Genomic DNA, 18,831 nt, shown 5'->3' on the forward strand with positions numbered 1-18,831 from the left:
GCCTAGGGAGCTGCGCTCAGCACAGACCCAGTGAGGGCTGACTGGCGTGGCCGGCTGTCACTTTCTTTCAGTGGAAAACAGAGAGGATCAAGCAAAGCAGATGGTTCCTGAAGGGACACATCCAACAAATCTGCCAGCACACTGTGGTGGCATCGTCCGAACGCACCGCGACTTACCGGAGAGGAAAATCAGATCTCCCGCAGCCCCCTCCCCGCCCGACCCGTCCAGCCAGGACAGCTCTGGTAGGTAGGAGTTTTTCATCCTCCATGGGCTTATCACTCTTGCTTTGGAGAAAAAGACAGCCTGTCCCTCTAAGCCTCCCAGAGATAACTGTCGTCACCGACAAGGCTCCCATCTCTGTCAGTAAAGCGTGTGACCCAGGGAAGGCCAGTCCCCAGAACCCTGACCTGCGGAGGCGCAGGTCCCCAGCCCTAAACCCACACAAACAGCACGTGCACGCTCGGCCAGCAGGGGGCGCCCGAGGCAGAGCTAGCACCGCCTCTACTGGCAATTGAAACGAGTCTTTCATCACAACACATTACTGGAGCAGTTTTTTTTTTCTTTTCAAATTCCAAAAGAAGTCACAGACAATTATTTGTGGTAGTGCTGGACCTGCCTGTATGAGTGGGGGCAAATCGCTGCACACCTCTGGGCCTCAGTTTCCTGATCTGTAAAATGGGGGGGGGGGGCTGAATTGGAAGATTTCTAAGGTCCCTTATAGCATTAACATTCTAGAGTTCCTCCAGTAGGGGTGGGTTTCCTCCAACATTTCGGCACGTCACCTATATATTTAGCCACCTGGTTTGTCAGCATCGATTAAAAACAGACGGTTTCCGTCCCCTGCGCATCTTACCTTGTCAACTGCGGCGTGCTCTTCGTTTGTGACGCTGGTTTTCCTGGACTCGTTTTTAGACCTGCTCAGCCTTCGGGATACCTTCTCTCGGAGCAGAGTGGCATAGCCGATGTGCTCATAGATGGGGTTTGTTGTCATTTTGGAAATGTATTCGGAGGCTTTTGTTTCTATGTACAGTGTTATCAAGCCATCTGTGACCAGGTCGTGAATCGATTCGAACCTCTTCTCACCCACGAAGTGTTTTCCATCATAGAAGAGCCTGTAGTTTAAGGTCTGGTTTCCAAACCTGCGGTGAGAGAGTGGGCATCACGGCAGTGTTAGAAATGAGACCGGTGGGAAAAAATCGCAGCCCACATTGTTTTGAGCGTGCGGGGACCCTGGACTGAGCATTTGACATGGCTTTTCCTCCATTCAGTTTTCTTTCTTTTTTTAAAAATGAGTTGAGTCTCTTTTAAAGAGATTTTATTTATATATTTTTGGAGAGAAGGGAAGGGGAAAGAAAGGGAAGGAAACATCAGTGTGTGGTTGCCTCTTGTACCCTATTGGGACCTGGCCTGAAATCTAGGCAAGTGCCCTGACTGGGAATTGAACCAGTGACCCTTTGGTTCGCAGGCTGCCTCTTGATGCACTGAGCTACACTAGCCAAGGCTCCAATCAGTTTTCATAGAGACCCTTTGAGCCAGGTACAATCATTATCCCTGTTTTACACCTGGGAAAATTGAGACTTGAAGAGATGGGCCACCTGCTTGAGGCTATACCCCAGAAAGAGGCAAAGATAGGATTTACCCCAGCCTGTCACATGGTGTCATTTAATCCTAGAAATCACTAAGGCCATTGGGCCCCTATCGTTCTCATTTATAACAGTCAGGGTAGCAACTGATTTACAAATATATCTTACTTATAAAGTTCCTTAATGGGAACTAGCCACACCCCATGATCCCTCCCCTGAACTGGACAATGACCTCTGCAAGGGAAGTAGCCCCCACTGGCCCTGATGTCCCCTTCTTGTTACAGCTCTGACCTCCACCGGTGGAGCCCCCATGCCTCCCAGCCCAGCTAGTCCCACTGAAGGGAAACGAGGGGACAGTGCAGAGCCCCCTGCGGGAGCCTCCACTGCCAGCATCCCAGGAGTCTAACTTCCAGCATCCTCTCCCTCTAACACTGGCTGTCCCCTCTTGGCCTCTGTGCTGTAGTTTGTAGCTCCTGCCTGGTTCCCCACTGGGACTGCCAGCTCCTGTGGCCTGGGGTGCCGGGAAGATAGGCAAATTCTGGGCATACCTAATGCACTTGATAGCTTTTGAAGTACTTCCATATAAGGATATCACGGAAGACATGCCACTAGCCATCCCCGCTGGCAACTTGGAAAGTATCTGTCCACAGACACAATATCAAGCAGGTGCACTGAGCACACCTTTGTGGGCTGGGCAGGGACGTGTTTCTACGGATACCATTCCCTCGATGGAGCGAGCTCTTCCCAGCTCCAAAGAGTTCACAAAATGAATTTTTTGGAAGACAACCGCATTCTGAAATTGGGTACCTTCCCCAAACCTCCACGGACTGTTGTGAGGATTAAATGACATAAAATACTTGACCCGGGTTACGGAGGGGCAGTGAATGCCCTGCCTTTCCAGTGCTGTGATTTAATACTTGGGATTTTGTGGTAACAGGCTTGTGAGAACCCAGCCGTGATGGCTCGCTGGCATAGAGACAGAGTGTCGTGAATGCCATGGGCCACTGGGATCCCTGAGAGAACGCCATGGACAAAGTGGGGACTCGACAAGAACAGCTGGGACCCGCGAAGCAGAGGCCATCGTCTCGTGGCTGGCTCCATGTTTTAGGCAGGAGTGGCCATGGGAGCACCACCTGCTGGCTAATTCCCCAGTTGCACCTGTGCGTGTGCAGAACGTAGTGTCCAGTCTGCAGACAGTGCCCGTGGCCCAGGAAATGCATCAGCCTCTAACACATGGCTGATGCCTTGTGAACCCAGAGAACACAAAGAAGAAATGGATGGGGACATGATGTAATTGCTTAATAGGTTCAGAATTTCTCTTCAGGAGGATAAAAAGTCCTGAAATGGAGAGTGGAGATGGTTGTACAACATTGAGGATATACTTAATACCACTGATTATACATTTAAGACATGGTTAAAATGGTAAATTTTGTGTTAGGTATATTTTACAGCAATTTTAAAGTGGGGGAAAATGAGTGAAGTCACTTGTAAGGGCAATAGTGGGCGTGGCTGGGCTCACCTCAGAGCTAACGTGTAGCATCCCGGCTGCCGCTGGCTTTCTCGGAGAATGTAGGCGCCCTCCACACCTCCGAGCAGCTCATCAGCCTGCTCCCGGGAAATGATCCCGTGAAACCTGAGGACACAGGACACCGTGTTGTTCCGGACAGACCCCACACAAAGCCTGGACCACAGAGAGATGGCAGGGCCACCCAGAATCTCTGCCCCGCCCTGGGATGGAAAGTGGAACAACTATCGTGTATCTTAAAGATGCACTTGGCACCGCCTCTCAGCTCCCAAGCTGAGAATGAAGGTGGAAACAAAACATCAGGTTATGGCCCCTTTTTAAACCAGGGGGAGTAACAAAAAAGCAATGACCAGTTTAGATCTCTGCTCTAACACAGAGGACTACGTATTACCCTGATGGCAAATGACCTCTTATTGATTATCCACCTGCTTCCTTCAGGTGGGGTGTTAATTTTAGAGGCTCACTCTCGGAAAAATAGCCAGCTATAATCAACGTTCCTCCATTTCTTTAAATTTTGAGAACAATAGCTTAGGGATGTGTTTGAGCAATGTTCCTTACTGGAAGGGGGAAGGGAGAGAGGGAAGTTGTTGAGAAAGTTTTGTTCTATTTTCTTTTTCCCCAGGAATGCAAAGAAGGGGCAGGGGGAACAGGGAGAGGACACTGGGCACCAGGAAGTTTCCCACACTGGAGCCAGAAAGGGCAAAGCTGGTGCCACAGGAGTGTGGAGGCCAGGTCGTTCAGGACACAATCTGACCATGTGACTATGGGCCAGGGGAGGGCAGGGCCGAGGGTGGCCGTTCAGGCCGAGGCACACAGAGGAGGGCACAGAGACCCGATGCTCCTATCCCATGTCACTTTCAGGGGTGGAAGAAAATCTCAAACAGGTAGTTAACCTAAAACTAGTCATTTTAATTCCCTTGAATCAACATGTTTCAGCAATGACCATCAGCCGATGTAGAGCATCAAGAACCAAATACACTCCATTGTTCAAAGAAAGAAAATGACAGTTTTGTGAATCTGAAGACCCAGTCGGGAGCTCATCATCCCCCTTCTGCATGGACTTAAAAATATCTGTGATGCGTGTATCCTATGATTCCAATCTGTGGAAAGCGAGCGTAGCCAGAGACTGGAAGGAAAGAGGCGGAGGGAAACAGTTCCCCAGGGCCTCGCTCAGGGTGGGTGTTTTGCACTGTCCAGATTCCTGTAGTTCCTAATTTTCTCAAATTAGAAGGTATTCATTTACCAACTTTGTAAGAACACAAATAATACCTATGCACAGTGGGAAAAATTCAAAATTCAAAAGGTAAAGACACACACAAAATAAATACGTAAACAGTACAGAAGTAAAAATTCTGTTTTCCTAAAGGTACCACTGTCAACAGTTTTGTGTTTTCTTCCAGGAAAAAAAAAATATGCTTCCTGAACAGTGCATGGGTTACTTTTTGAATGGCTGGAACAAACAAGCAAACCCTTTCTTTTTGAAAAAAGGAAGGGAAACCCAGAATCTGAAGTTTTGAAGTGAATTGCCCTCTAATACATGTCCCTTTTCCATGGTTGAGAAAAATGTTTCCTGGGTCCCCTCCCACTCTAGGATTTACGTGGTTTGGGGTTAAAGGATGAGAAAAAGAGGGTTACTCAACACAATTTTTATGCAAAAAACCTGCACAATAAAGGGAGTTCCCTTGGAATTCATCTACAACAGTGCTCCATATGGGAAGTACATGTAGGCTTTCATTTTCTCTCATTTTATTCATTGTGCTTTCTGTGAGATCAGCATGTTGAAGGGGGAAAGAAGGCATACAACTCACTAAGCGAGACACTAGGGATGTTAGGGCCTCAGGGATGGATGCGAGCGGAGGCCAGTGTTCCCACAGGTATACTCCAGAGGTGCCTGCTCAATTCCCAGGGTCAGGAAGAAAGGTTCTGAAATGCAGCTGTGGCAATTAAGAAGTGGCCCAGGGGACTGGGACAAATAAGAGGGCCATTAATCACGAAGATGAAGCTGTGATGGGTAAGGGGATTGAGCAAGGAGGTTTTGCATTGGCCAGAGAGCTTGGGACGTGGACTTGAAAGAGACTTTGCCTCCAATGGCCTGCAGGTTGGCTGTGGGAAGAAATGTGAGTTGAGTTGGTGGCTGCCCCTCTCAGATCGTCCTGCCTGGCCCCTGCAAGCTGATTTCTAGGCCACGGGCTTAAAGGCTGAATAATAATGTATGTTTGCTTTGCAGTAGGTTTCTGAGAAGGTAAAGTGAAACAAGAGGAAAAATTAAAAGAGGAAAATGAAAGGAAATAATAATGACGGTATTAAGGCAGTTTGCCTAAGTTAGCCAAGTTAAGAGAAATGATCACTTTGGTTTTATGAGGCTGCAGGGACATGGGGGTGACTTTCCTGAGTATTGCATTTACTGAGGTACATGAAAGGAAGGAGTTCAGCTACAGTTTACAGTCTTTGACACCCCAAAGGTTTATAGGATATTGAGATAGCAACTGAAGTAGAACACAAAGTCTCAGTTATGGAAATGCTGCCTTACATTTCACGTACTTGCCCAGCACTCAGTGGCTGCTTTTGTGGAGAGAAAAGCAGGAGATGTTCTCCCACCCACAGTGCGAGAAGCCAGGCACCAGAGCATTATCAAGGAAGTGCAGTACAAAGGGGCCTGATTGCATTTATCATTATTGTTAAACCCTTGCACTATGGATATTGGAGGAAGATCCTATATTTGAAAAATTTTAATATGTATATATAAATGACATATGAAGTGACTACTTATTACATTATTAAAGCAAAGAATAGCATAATACATACTCTCTTCCATAATATTTTGGTCTGTTTTCCACCTATATTAAAAAGAAGAAAAATATTAATAATGCATTCGAATTCAAATCAGATAGATAAAAATGCTATTCAAGTAAACAGAGCTGGAGTTCTGGTAGTAATTTTATTACAGTTGTTGTTCCCCAAATCAGAGATCCATGAATTACAGAGTTAACCAACACATTTCACTGTCTGGAATAGGAATGTTCTAGAATCATCATATTTCTCTAAGCATTTGGCTCATTCCTCACCCAAACCCAATCGCCTAATAAAAGAATTTTCAAAGAAAACAAATTGATGCTTATTTTAATATTAGGGAATTTATAAAGATATTACAAGGCTTCAACCTGAAGGATAAAATAAATATTTTTAGCATGAATAAAACATGAGCATTTATTTTAATCTTCATACACTTGTTTCTTTATATATTTACAATAAAAATGAGGAGTTCACCTGGATTAAAATGAACTTTGATTTGCTCTCTCTCCAGATAAAATAAATATTCTAACATTCTTATTTTCACAACAAACAGTTGATGAGCTAAACATTTTCCTGACACCAGGCCCAGAGGACAAGATTTATGACTCAACCAAACATCTCAAGCATTCCAGGAAGGATTTTCCAATCACGACTTCTGCCTTGGGGTCATCACATCTAGTTTTTATCACGTACAGAATAATCTACTTTTACAAGAACTTTGTTTTCTGATGCTCATGGTGTTGAAACTGGGGAGACATGAGCCTGGATTCTCATGTCCGGCTTTTGGTCCAGTCTAACTCCAGGGACACCGAAAACATCACGGAGCTGCATTAAAGTGACAAATTTTCGTTGATGGCTCTGACAGCAAGCTGGTGTTTATTTCCTGGAGTAGAACCTGAGCCTGCAGTTGTTTTGTTCATGGTCAGTCATTTCTGTCCATGGTCCAACGGGGAGTTTTCCTTCAGGGGTCACAGGTAGGCTGAGAGGTGGGATTTCAAGGCACTGAGCAGTTTCCTGGCCTGCGTTCAGTCTCCAAAGGATGCAAGGGATCCTCAAGGGCCGTAGGGAGCTACAGACCAGAGGAAAAGGCTCCGACAGGGGGAGCCAGGAATCTGAGGACCACATCCACAAGCCGGCTTGGCCAAGCCCAGACAGCATAACACTACTCATCTAGGCGTTTCTAAATAGGTGCTCACTCATCTGTGCATTTGACACTTGAAAAGCACTGAACCGAGAGGGGGCATTCACAGCTCTCAATCTTTAAGGTTTAAAGCCTGCCCGGTAGGTATCATTTACAGAAGAAGATCTAAAAAAAATGTCATTAATGGAAGCCCAGAGTGTGTAAAAATCACCTTGTTACCGGATGTGCACCATTACTCTACGTGTGGGAAAGCTTTTTACTAGGAGGTGAACATTTTGTCATTTCTACCCTTCCGTTAGCTTGCAAAGTTCTTTCTTACTTTGATGATACCATAGACACGTGGCTGCCTCACTGCCCTGGCGGAGAGGAAGTGTAGGATTAGGTAAGCCAGTGGAGGGGGTCTGCTTGTAGTGGGCAAAACATGTGTCTATTCTTTGAGAGTCAGTATTCCGAATTTTAAAGTGATTTCCTATATATAAGGACACATTTATTTCCATATTTTTGGCTGACCCACAACACATTTGCAAATCTGGGCGGAGCCTCCTACCCCATTTCCCTTCGCAGTCCTCTTATCTCCCCAATGGAGACTAATCTAACTTCCCAAATGGGCTGCAGGGCAGATGGAGCCTACCACTGACTTCTGGCCTGCGGGTAACTTGTTAATGAATGTTGAATTTAACTGACCCTTAAGACAACAAACTGCATTTAGTTCATCAATCAATCATAAGAATAGATGACAGGCTTGATATCCTGAGGATTCAGTGCAAAGCCCTCTCATTGCTGGTGGAGTAGTGTCCTCCCAGGTGTGAGTGGAAAGCTCTAAGGACCGGGGTTGCGACGGGGTGGGGGGTGGGGGTGGCGGTTCGTCTGCACTTGCAGCAGGAGGAAGTACTTGAGAAATCTAACATACGCCCCCAAATAGGGAAGTCAATATTTATGGTGCCTTTCAGGACACCAAATAAGACCCTGACTAGAGGACAGTTGGATCTCACTGAGGGACGAATCCCTATATGAAAACCACGAGGAAATAAAACAAGAGCACTGCATTGTGTGAGACGGACTGTGCTCGGAACAGGGCCATGGGGCGGATCCCTAATCGTGCGCCAGACAGACGTACTTGCGCACTAAAATATTATTCTTTGCTTGTTAGAAATTCGCATTTAACTAGGCAGCCTGTTTTCGTCTCTTCTTTTCTAAGTCTGGCAGCCCTACGTGAGGGGAGACAAACGGTAGAAAGAGTGAGAGAAAGCGAGGGCGGAGGGCGTGGGCGAGGACAGCCCCCCTGGGCGGGGGCTGTTTCGAGAGCAGGCTTTCCCTGGACACCCCCTGCTCTGTCCCTGGTTGGGCAGAGGTCCTGGTTGACGCCAAAGGAAGAAATAAAGGCTGGGATAATAATTAAACAAACAATAACCCCCACCTCTTCCTAAACTTTTTGCTCACAGGAGTCTAGACACAGTCTCAATTGCCACACTTTGCTAAGCTTTTGACCACGCCAAGAGCTTACTTTAAGTTGCGCTTACTTTAAGTGGTAGAACATCCACATTTTTTCAAGGTGTCCTTAGATCCAGATGAAACAGTCCAAAATATCACTTTCCCAAATATTACTAAAATGCTTTTAAATAACTATAAAACAATCTGATAAAAATTTCTCCATAATATTAATATAAAATAAACACCAATAACATAATTGTTTAATACTTTATGGCGCCATTAAAGGCGTCATATACCTGACACCATATGGTGTCAGGTAGGGTCATGTGCAATCCACCAGTGAATAGCATGGGAATTTTATTTGCTTCTACATGGAGCATGTACTGCAATAAAAATAAATAATGGAGTAATACTATCAAAGATGTGAGAGATTTGAATTGGTAGCGCCCCCAGGTACTGGGCAACCTAAACAATACTAATGGGCTAAACCCTCAGGGGAACACGGGGAAAATTGAGCCTATATGTCTAATAAATATACTCAAACACGAGGCCAATCAGGAGAACGCTGAGATGTGGGTGAGGCCCCCCTTGCCCCTTCTAGCGGCCCTGCTACTCAGGGGGTGGTCCTGGTCCAGCAGCATGGGCATTACCTTGGAGCTTGTAGGAAATGCAGAATTGGCACTTGGAAGGGGGTCATATGCATCCTAGAGTTGAGAAGCCATCGGGTGCACGAGAACTGGTTTTGGCAGGTTTTTACCTGGGAGAAGGATTGGGGCTAAAACTTTTTGTAAGTTGTTAGAGCAAAGGCTCCGTGTTTGCCACAGCGAGGGTCGGCAGGGCAAAGCACGCCTGAGCTCCGTGTGCAGCTGCAGAATGAGACACGGATTGAGAATGCGGAGCCCCGCTGACAATGTGATTGCTGTGTGACCCTGAGTCGCTTATTAAACTTCTTTGCATCTCATTTTCTTCCATTTCCAATAAAACTGGAGATATAAAAACATCCTATTTTAATAAGGCCCTTTCGCAGATTTGATGAGATGATACTTATAAAAACACTGGGGCTTGGAACGCTGTGGTAATAAGTTCACATGCCCTGAGTAGTGACTCGGTGCCGGGGTTTCCCATCTTTATCTCATTTAAGCCTCCAAACAACACTGTGAGGCAAGTGAGTGCTAGTGTTTCTCAGAGAGCCACCAAGTAATTAGCGTCAGGTCGCAGAGCTACTACCTGGCTTCAGACCAGCCCATACGCCCTTGAAACTCCCACACTCCCTGCTCCTGCAGGGCACATGTCGGCCAATGTCAGTGATGCCATTGGCTGAGGAATATCGGAGCCGAATTCTACACTGCGCTTAAATATCTGATTGTTTGAATAGCCCTGGAGTCTTCTTTACCAGGATTGAGTGCCTTAAAAACTCTTTGTCATGAACTGAATTCTATCAGGGAGTTAACAAATGAGAACATGGGATAAATGCACCTGCATGTGGGGATCTGTTGGGTCTTTTAACTCTTTCTCTGATATTTAGAAGTACCATGCATTCCAAGCTACCTGGTTCCTCTTCCGGTGCATTCTCTAATTTTAAGACAGAATTCTCAGCACTGTGCAATCCTTGAGAGAAACAGTAGGGTGACAGCTGCGTGGTGACAGACAGGAAATGTAATCCTTAAATGAGTTTGCTTTATAGTCACATTATCATCACCTAGAAACACAAATTCTTTTATATTCCACACAAAGACACTTAAAGAATATTGTGAGTCCTCTGAAAACAAGGTTTCCAATTATTTTAAAAAACAAAGCTTTTATAATCTCTCAGCAGCTGGTGTATGTAAAGTTTCTACTCAACAGAAATAATTTAAAAACTCAATTTAGCCACCTCCTACACAGGGCAGCTAGACGGCTGGATTTTCTGAGATACAGATCAAATATGGAGAAAAGGCATTTGATGGGGAGCTTTGTATTGGTGATACTGGGGTGATTTCGTCCCCCAAAAGTAAATATGGCTAATTCCCTTCTAATTAGAAATCAAAGTCCTCTCTTGAAAGAAAAGGAAAATGCAAGGACTGCAATGTACATCCTTGTAGTCAAAGCCTGTAGCACAGAATGAAAATTAAGCAAACTTTAAAATCTCCTGTTTCTTTCCATCAAGAAACTCAGGCCTTATTTTTCCTCATGGCATTGCTTTAAGGCTTCCAGAGTTCTGATGGGGCACTAATGAGGTGAATTCCTTCTGTCTTGATTGGAATATATTATCAAAAATTCTACTGGCCAGTCTTTTTGCAATAAATCTCCTGACAAGTTCACCAACGGCTTTGCAAATCTCTGTAAACGTACAGGAGTCAGGCACTTTGAAAACCTCCTCCCAGCATCCTGTGAACTTACCAGTGAGCAGGACCAAAGCAGTTCTCAGTTACTGGCTTGTTTTCTGCTGTCTTTGCCCTGGCCCTCTGGTTCTTCCAGGAATTATTATTTTAAAAATCATGATAACTTAGGGGAACAAATACAAAGGAAAAGACTTTTCTTAGACCAGTGGTTCTCAACTGGGAGGGGAAGTGTTTTTGTTCCCCAGGGGGGACTAGGCAATATCCGGAGACAGTTTTCATTGTCACAGCCAGGGAAAGTGCTGCTGGCCCGTGGTGCGTGAGGTCCCAGAGGGTTGGTTGGCAATGTCCCACAGTGCCCAGGACAGCCTCCCCAAATGTGGAACTCTCCCACCCAAAGCGTCCACAGTCCTGAGGCTGAGAAAGCCTACTTTAGGCCAAAAGGCCTTTGCAATCCTGAGTATTCCCAGGGAAGATTTAAAAACAATTTTTTGGACCAAAATTCAAACAAGCAACAAATATTTCAAATATATAAGTGGCATAAAAGGAAGGTAAGAGAAAAATATTTATTTTTGATAATATTAATAGATTATAAAAGTAGGTTTTAAGACAGAAATACCTCCAACTACTCAGATAAACACAAAACTGAATAGACTCACATCTTAGTAAGATTAATAAGGGGATTTCTCATTGGAAAATCTGTAAACAATGTAAATTATAAGAAACACTAAAGAAAAAGTTATTACTTGGGCATAATTAACCACGATATGCACACACAGAAACGCATCCTCAAATCCCTTCCTGCTATGGAACTCCACACCTCACAGCATGTTGCTTTGAAACTTTGCCTTGATCACTGGTGTGGAAACAAAACTCCCACCACTCATGGCTACCCCGGGTCACCGAGGGTACCCCGGGTGCTGAAGAACCATCTGAATGGCTGTCCCATACCTCAGTGACATCCTGATTTCCTAGGTTTCATTTATAAGTAAGTAGACAAATAACCATAATACAAGAAGAAGGTGAATTTCCCTCATTTGGATTTGAAAAACAATGGAAGGGCAACTGCACGCAGATACATGCTCATGCAAACACCTGCTCCTTGCACATTTTTGCCCTTTGTTCCCGGTTCTGGTTTTCTCCAAGTTCACACCTATGGACCCTGATCCACAACCGGGCTGAGGGCAGGGTCCAGGAGGAGCAGAGGAGGAGCCAACATTTAACATGCGCCTTCAGTGCCTGTTCCTCAGTTCTCCCAACAGGCAAGTCACATGGGACTGACATTCTGCATTGAGGAGAGGAAGGTTCCTGTGACTGCGTTATCTGAAGGCCACAGAGAAGCATGGAAATGACATCCAAACTGAAGCCCACAGGCTCCTCCCACACTAAGAGGAAGGGACATTTCCAAGGGACAAGAGAGAGGACGCGCTCATGGAAAACATTCATTCTGCTGTAATAGATGTGGTGATCTCCAAATTGTTGAACCCCTCAGCTTGCCCATTCTAGAGACCTTGGTGAGTTACAGGAAGATCTGTCCATCCCAACCAGTGACCAACCTCTTTCCCTCCTCATCCCTGTGAATGGTACGGCCCAGGGCATCACCTACCTAGTGCCCAAGCTAGAAATTGTCATTCCTAATTCCTTCCTTTCTCCCAAACCCACTGGCAATCTGCCACAAATTTTCCATTATATGTAATTATATAATTACATATATATATGTAATTATATGTAATTTCTTAATTACTCTCGAAATGGTCTCTTTCTCTCCATGTTTCCTGGGCTATATATTTACCTGGACTCCTGAAATAGTCTTTCCCCAGGTGTCCCTGTCTGTACTTTTATCACCCTCCAATTTTTCTTTCACACTGAGGTCCAGAAATGGAAATCTCATAGAGTTGCTCATCGGTCAAAATTGTTCACTGGTTGCCCATTGCCATGTGGTCAAACCTGCACTACTTAGTGGGACCTTCTCAACTACCTTACTTAAAGTGGTACTTCCTCTCCTTGGTGTATCCCATGTCTCTTCTCTGGTTTATTTTTTTCTACTACATTCATCATCATCTGACATATTACATACTTTACTTGTGGGATCTTTTTTCTTGTGGGGTCAATGTTCTGGAAATTACACAATGGCAGAGGTTTTTGTGTTGTGCTCACTGTTGAGTCTAGAACAGAGTGGGCACATAGAAGGTGCTCAATAAATATTTACTGAGTGAATAAATGAATGGCATACAAGATCTTCCCAGCATGGTCTTGCTGAATCCAGAACACGTTGTTAGCACATACTTGCCCTGGTCATGTCCTCATTCCCTAATTCTTTATGTTCCTAATACAGACCTCCTTGTCCTTCTTGAAACTCTCCTGGTCACACATACATTTAGGTCATTCTTTGGTCAGAGTATTTCCTCTGTTTGGAATTCTAATACTTGCTCTTCAACCCATCTATGCCCAAACTTTGCAAAATTTCACTCATCTTAAAAATAAGGAGCAAAACAATGCCATCTTTCCTGGCCACTTCACACCAGCTCAGGTGTTATTTCCTGAACTTTATAAAGCCTGAGTTAGGGCCATGAGCTTACTGGGATTGGGATTGTTAGTCTTCGTGATACCTAGATGTGAGCTCCTACAGGAAAGGACGCCTCTCTTTCCACCTCTGTTGGCCAGCACTCCACAGTATATCTTGTAGTGCGCTGAGCTTTAATGGTAGTAATGGATTATGTGACGGACAGATCTGCCAGTTGGCCCACATCTCCTTCCTGGGCTTACCAAATTTCAAAGGGGCCTCCATGAAAATCTTGGCGGTCCTGGCCGCTCATGCCTGATGCTTTATGTCTCTAAGACATGGGACAAAACTAGATCCCGTCCCAGATTCTATTTCCAAAGAGTGAGGTCTGTAGGTATCAGGGAATGACCTTGCCTTATAGTCATTGACTCTGCTAATCAAGGCCCTGCATTTTCTCTAGCAAAGTGTGAACAAGTGAACCAACATAAGCCACTGGGTTGCTCTATCCCTTGAATTTGTGGGGGGAAAAATTATTAAGAGAAATTGTTAGAGTTGATTCATGTGCATGGCAGAGCCTAACAGCAACATCTGTGGTTGCCAGTAGCAATTAAAAATGTAACATGGGCCAAGCACCGTTCTAAGAACTTTCTTTACATATATTAACCCATTCGATCCTTGTGACTACTCAATAGGTGCGATTGATCATACCCATTTCCGAAGGGCCAAATGAGGCACAGAGAAGCAGAGTGGAAAAGCAGGCTCTGCTACCCTGAAGCCCAGGCCCCTAACCACCACATTCTGCTGTCCACATGTGTATCTTCCTGCTTCCTGGACCCCGGAGACGTCCTGCTCCACCCACCCTTCCCAAAGCCCCTGACTGTTCAGCTTTCCTTTCTATCCACCAAATTTCTTCGGAGCCTTCCAATCAACCTCTGTCTTTTTTTAAATGTACATTTAGCCAGATTTAGTTTCTGTTGTTCACAGCAGACTCCCGAGTGGCATTCCCAGTAAGTCCTGATCCCCGGGGCTGCAGCTGGCGTGGCTGGAAGGGTTAGTGTGCTCCATAGGGGATCTGACACACACCCAGGACTGGGAACCACAACTTTGGCAGCAGCTTCAAAACACGGAGAGAAGAATGATCACCTTCCTAGGATCTACGTGGCTTTGATCCACTCGCACAGTAGGCTTCCAGAAACACTCCAAAACTTAGCCAAGGGCAGCACCAGCACCTCTCCAGCTGGCCCAGATTATCTTTCCAGAGGCTCACGTTGACCAGGCTTCATCGCTACATCTTCCTTGGCGCCGATTCCTTGGCTCCACACGGTGGCTCCCAGCACCCACTGCAGGTCCTCCTTGTCTGCGCCACTCAGTTAGGGGGATGCTCTGGCTCTGCCCTGGCACTTTCTTGCCTAACATTTTGTAATCACCCTATGGCATCTTGAAGCCACAGTTCCAGGTACAGTGGCTCTTTCCTGTCATCAAACCAAAGCCCACCAAGGCCATATTGGCTGGGGTGCCTGGCTGGCTTCTCACCAGGCAGGAGAATCAAATGGGGTCGGTCCACCTGTCTATTCTCCTGATACCTCTTACAGATGAGTACCTTACTTTAAAAAAGTCATGGAAAAGAATCGAAGTCCAGAATTTAATCACAGACAGAAATTTTATCTTAGTCTCTAATGCATATTCTTCTTGCTTCAAAACATGCTTTTGCCCCTCCTTTGGTCTTCGGTGCTAATGACAACCTAAGAATACCCTCGATAAGGTAAGGTTTCCACTATTAAAAGCCACCTCTGTTCCACTTGGTGGCCTGTTCTTCCTCACACTATATGATCCTCGATAATCCTTAATTCATCTTTATTATTCTCTTTGGAACTCTCTTTAAATTCTCCACATACCTCTCAGGCTCAAAGAGCTTGAAGTACCCAATAGAATCAAATCAAATCAAGAGGAAACAAATGCTACCATTAAGTTTCTAGGGGAAAAAGGAGATTGGGTGAATACACTCATTTAATTCCTCATTCTTGTTAGTTAAGTTCCTTTCTTTAAAGCTTAATGGTTTGGGGGTGAAGTGACACTCCAGACTTTGAAAAAGGCAAAAATGGCCATCATTCTCATTCTTTTCCCCAGTTTTTTCCTTCTTTTTTTAGAAATGTAAGAGTATTCAAATGTAAGTGTTCAATGTAAGTATTCAAATATCTGAGCTCAAACTGGTTGATAAAATTAATCTGTGGCCTTGGCTGGTGTGGCTCAGTGGATTGAGTGCCAGCCTGTGAACCAAAGGGTCGCCAGTTCGATTCCCAGTCAGGGCACATGCCTGGGTTGCAGGCCAGGTCCCCAGTGGGGGCACTAGAGGCAACCACACATTGATGTTTCTCTCTCCCTTTCTTCCTCCCTTCCCCTCTCTAAAAATAAATAAATAAAATCTTAAAAGATTAATCTATAGTACCAAAAGAGAAAGGGGAACAGGACTTGGTGGGGGGGGGGGTGGTGGTAGAAATTAAAGATTGTGAAGAAAGGCTTGCAGTTGTTTTTGCATTATGGCCTCTTATGGACCCTTTGACACACTTTTACCCCTCCCCAATCATCTCTCCCCAATAAAATTTTAACACTATAGATAGACTATACATCTGTTTATGTTCTGCATGTATACCTGTGCTTTATACATTAAATAAGTATGATTTGCCTGTCCCTCAAAAACTAATTTCCCTCCCTTGTGGATAATATTGCTCCCAATGAGGACTCAATGTCTGGAGAGACCTTCGTGGCTTTTAAAATGCTTTAAAATTCTTCTACCGGGAAGATGGAATATGTACCTTGGCCTCCTTCTTACAGCAGAAAAAGCTGCAACTCAGCGTGGTAAATTCATTTGCTCACAGTTCTGTGCAGAGACTAGACACAGATTTAGGGTTGGAACCCAGTTTCTGATGCTGTAAGATCCAGAATCCTCTCCTCTAGTTTTTAAAAATATTGTCTAATTAAGCAATTCTGTAACAGGCACGCCTCCGAAAAAAATTCCCAACATGGTAATGAATGAGAGTGAAAGCGCCTTACTGATGTTTGTCTTTGCTCCCAAATTCTTTTTCTGACGAATCATCCCTTGTTAGAAATTCTTGAGCTGGACTCAGGGCGCTTCTAGCAGCATTGCCTCGGGGACACCCTCTGGTCCCTCCGGGCTGTGCACCCAGAGGACGGTTTCCGTTCCCTGCGCCAGAACACAGGCTGCCAGGACTCTGCCTGCACAGAAAATCAGTCTTTGCTTTTCCTTCCTGACATTTTGTTATGGAAATTTTCATATAGCAGAAAGAATTACAGACTTCTACAGTGAACGCCTGTACCTATACCACCTAGATTCTGTAGCATTTACTGTACTTGCTTTATGGAATATCTATTCATCCTTCTGGCCACTCACTAACCAACCTTTTGTTTTGGACGTATTCTGCAGTAAGTATCCGACGTAGCACTCTTTCCCCAGAATGCTTCGGCGTACACATCATCCATCTGAATTCAATGACATATGGACTTTTAATAGGAGAGTAACACCAGCTTTGTTCTTGGAATGAAAGGAAGTGAGTTCAGTTTACATGCTCCAATGTGTTCCCAAACAGACAGATTCCACCTGCCTCTTTCCTTTCCTGCTTATGGAGGGCTATGCCACCTTTTGTAACAGGCCACTCTTTCCGGACAGGGAGAAAGTGACAGTGACAAAGCAGTTGAAAGAACACCTGCTTGTTGTCCCTGCCTCGGCCTCTTTCATCAGTTCACATGTGAACTGTGAAGGCCAAAGCACTTCTTAAAATGCCTTGTGGTCAAATTCAGGCTAAATTAAAGGACTAAAATTCCCTCCCCCCCCCCCCCCCCGCAACACTTATGTAGTGCTCTGGGAAAGGTAAAAATTAAAAACCAATACCTCCAATAGACAAATGCCAGGCAGTCTTCTGAGCTTTACATGTATCAACTCACTCTTCAGAGGTACTTTAGTGCAAGACTAGGGGTCAGCCAGCTTTCTGGCAAAGGCTAGATAGTAAATGCAGGATGGGACAAAACTAGGTTTACAGTTGTTCATCTGGAAAGTAGTACAATAATTAACAAATAACAATAAAAGAATAAACTCTGTTTTGTATACTCAGTGCTGTACACTTACTTTTGCCTCACCCTGTACTTTACACTGAGGACCTATCATAAGTCCTCAGCTTGCTGCCACCGGGAGATGAAGCAGCCACAGACAACATGTAAAGGAATGAACACTGCTGTGTTCTAATAAAATTTTACTCACACAAATAGTTGGCGGATTATCGTGTGCCAAAGCCTGCTAGACGGACAAGAGTCAGAGTCCGCTCCCAAACATCAGTTTCAGGATGTCCTATAGTTAAAGCTGAGAGCTGAGCGCTCGCCAACACCTCCAATGTCTTTTCATTCACTGTCGGGTCAAATCATCTCTTTGTGTCTGTGCCCTTCCATCTCTTACTGCACCGGGAGAAGAGAATCACTAATTTTTCATCTACGGCATGACGATGCTAGCTTAAAATATCAAAGTGAACTAAGGCAGAAAGTGGTTGAATTATTTTGTTGCATGACTGAGAATGCCGAAACACCAGAGGATCCCACCTGCAACCTTGCGTGGGAAATCGTTGCTCCAGTGTGATGAAGCATGGTCTTTGAGAAGTCATGGAACCCTGAGAACCACAGCAGAGTGAAGGGACAACCAGCAAAGTGTAATTACAGACTCGGTAGATAGACCAGGGAGATACAAGAACAGCTCATCAAAAAAATCGATGTGTAATTACCTAGGAGGACACAGCATGCTGGATGGCAACCAATATGCCTTTGTCGGGCTGTGCCAAGGCTATTTAATTTCCTTCTACAATAGATGGAGAGATGACATTGACCATGTAAATAAGAAGGAAGAAAGAGATACCATCGCTCAAGCAAAGCTTGCTATTTTGTCCAACAAGACAGAGAGATACAGTATATTAGAGGTAATGTCAAGAGAGACTATGATTTGTGAAGGGATACAGCCAAAGGCAATTGATTGCCAATGGCTCAGTCAGTGTCAGCCCGAGACACTGAGGGGAGTGGTAGACTGAGGCAAGGAGGTGGGATCAGGAGAGCACCTGGCCTGGCCTGACTTTTATTAGCAAACCAGTCACCTACCCCCCTGAACTGAGAAATGCTCGTTAAGTACACAGAAGACCCACTAAGTGAGGGGGTGAACACTTGGAGAACAGAAATATAATTTAAAATATTACTGACATAATGACAACAGATTTGGTATTTCTATTTACACTTGATCTTAGCCAAAAGGCCGAGAAGTGATAAGGTATTTCTATTTATACAAAGGTCCATTATAAGCAAAAATACATCTAGCAAGAATGTGTGAATGGTCCCAAGATAAGGAGAACCTCTTTAAAAAGGTGCAGCTCATCATAGTATCTATTGAATATGAACGGACATGAGTATGAATCATTTTATAACTGAATTTGAATATTTCTGTTAATTAGTAATGCAAACACAACACTAAGAAGTATAACAAACTAGAA

General features: G+C 44.7%; 1 protein-coding gene and 1 pseudogene across 1 annotated transcript in view; both read right to left on the bottom strand.

The window, feature by feature from the left end:
- The window catches only part of CHN2 (chimerin 2), a 261,880-nt gene that overhangs the window by 84,817 nt on the left and 158,232 nt on the right, over positions 1-18,831 (bottom strand). The window contains exons 4-6 of the mRNA XM_037041231.1: positions 5,914-5,945; positions 3,103-3,216; positions 854-1,139 (exon numbers count right to left, since the gene is read on the bottom strand). Of these exons, the coding sequence (XP_036897126.1) occupies positions 854-1,139; positions 3,103-3,216; positions 5,914-5,945 (432 nt within the window). The remainder of the gene's footprint in view (positions 1-853; positions 1,140-3,102; positions 3,217-5,913; positions 5,946-18,831) is intronic.
- On the bottom strand, positions 18,496-18,608 carry LOC118983715 (uncharacterized; annotated as a pseudogene).

The sequence above is a fragment of the Sturnira hondurensis genome, unplaced genomic scaffold (assembly GCF_014824575.4).
Source record: "Sturnira hondurensis isolate 20B ecotype Veracruz unplaced genomic scaffold, ASM1482457v3 Scaffold0002840, whole genome shotgun sequence".
NCBI lineage: Eukaryota > Metazoa > Chordata > Mammalia > Chiroptera > Phyllostomidae > Sturnira > Sturnira hondurensis.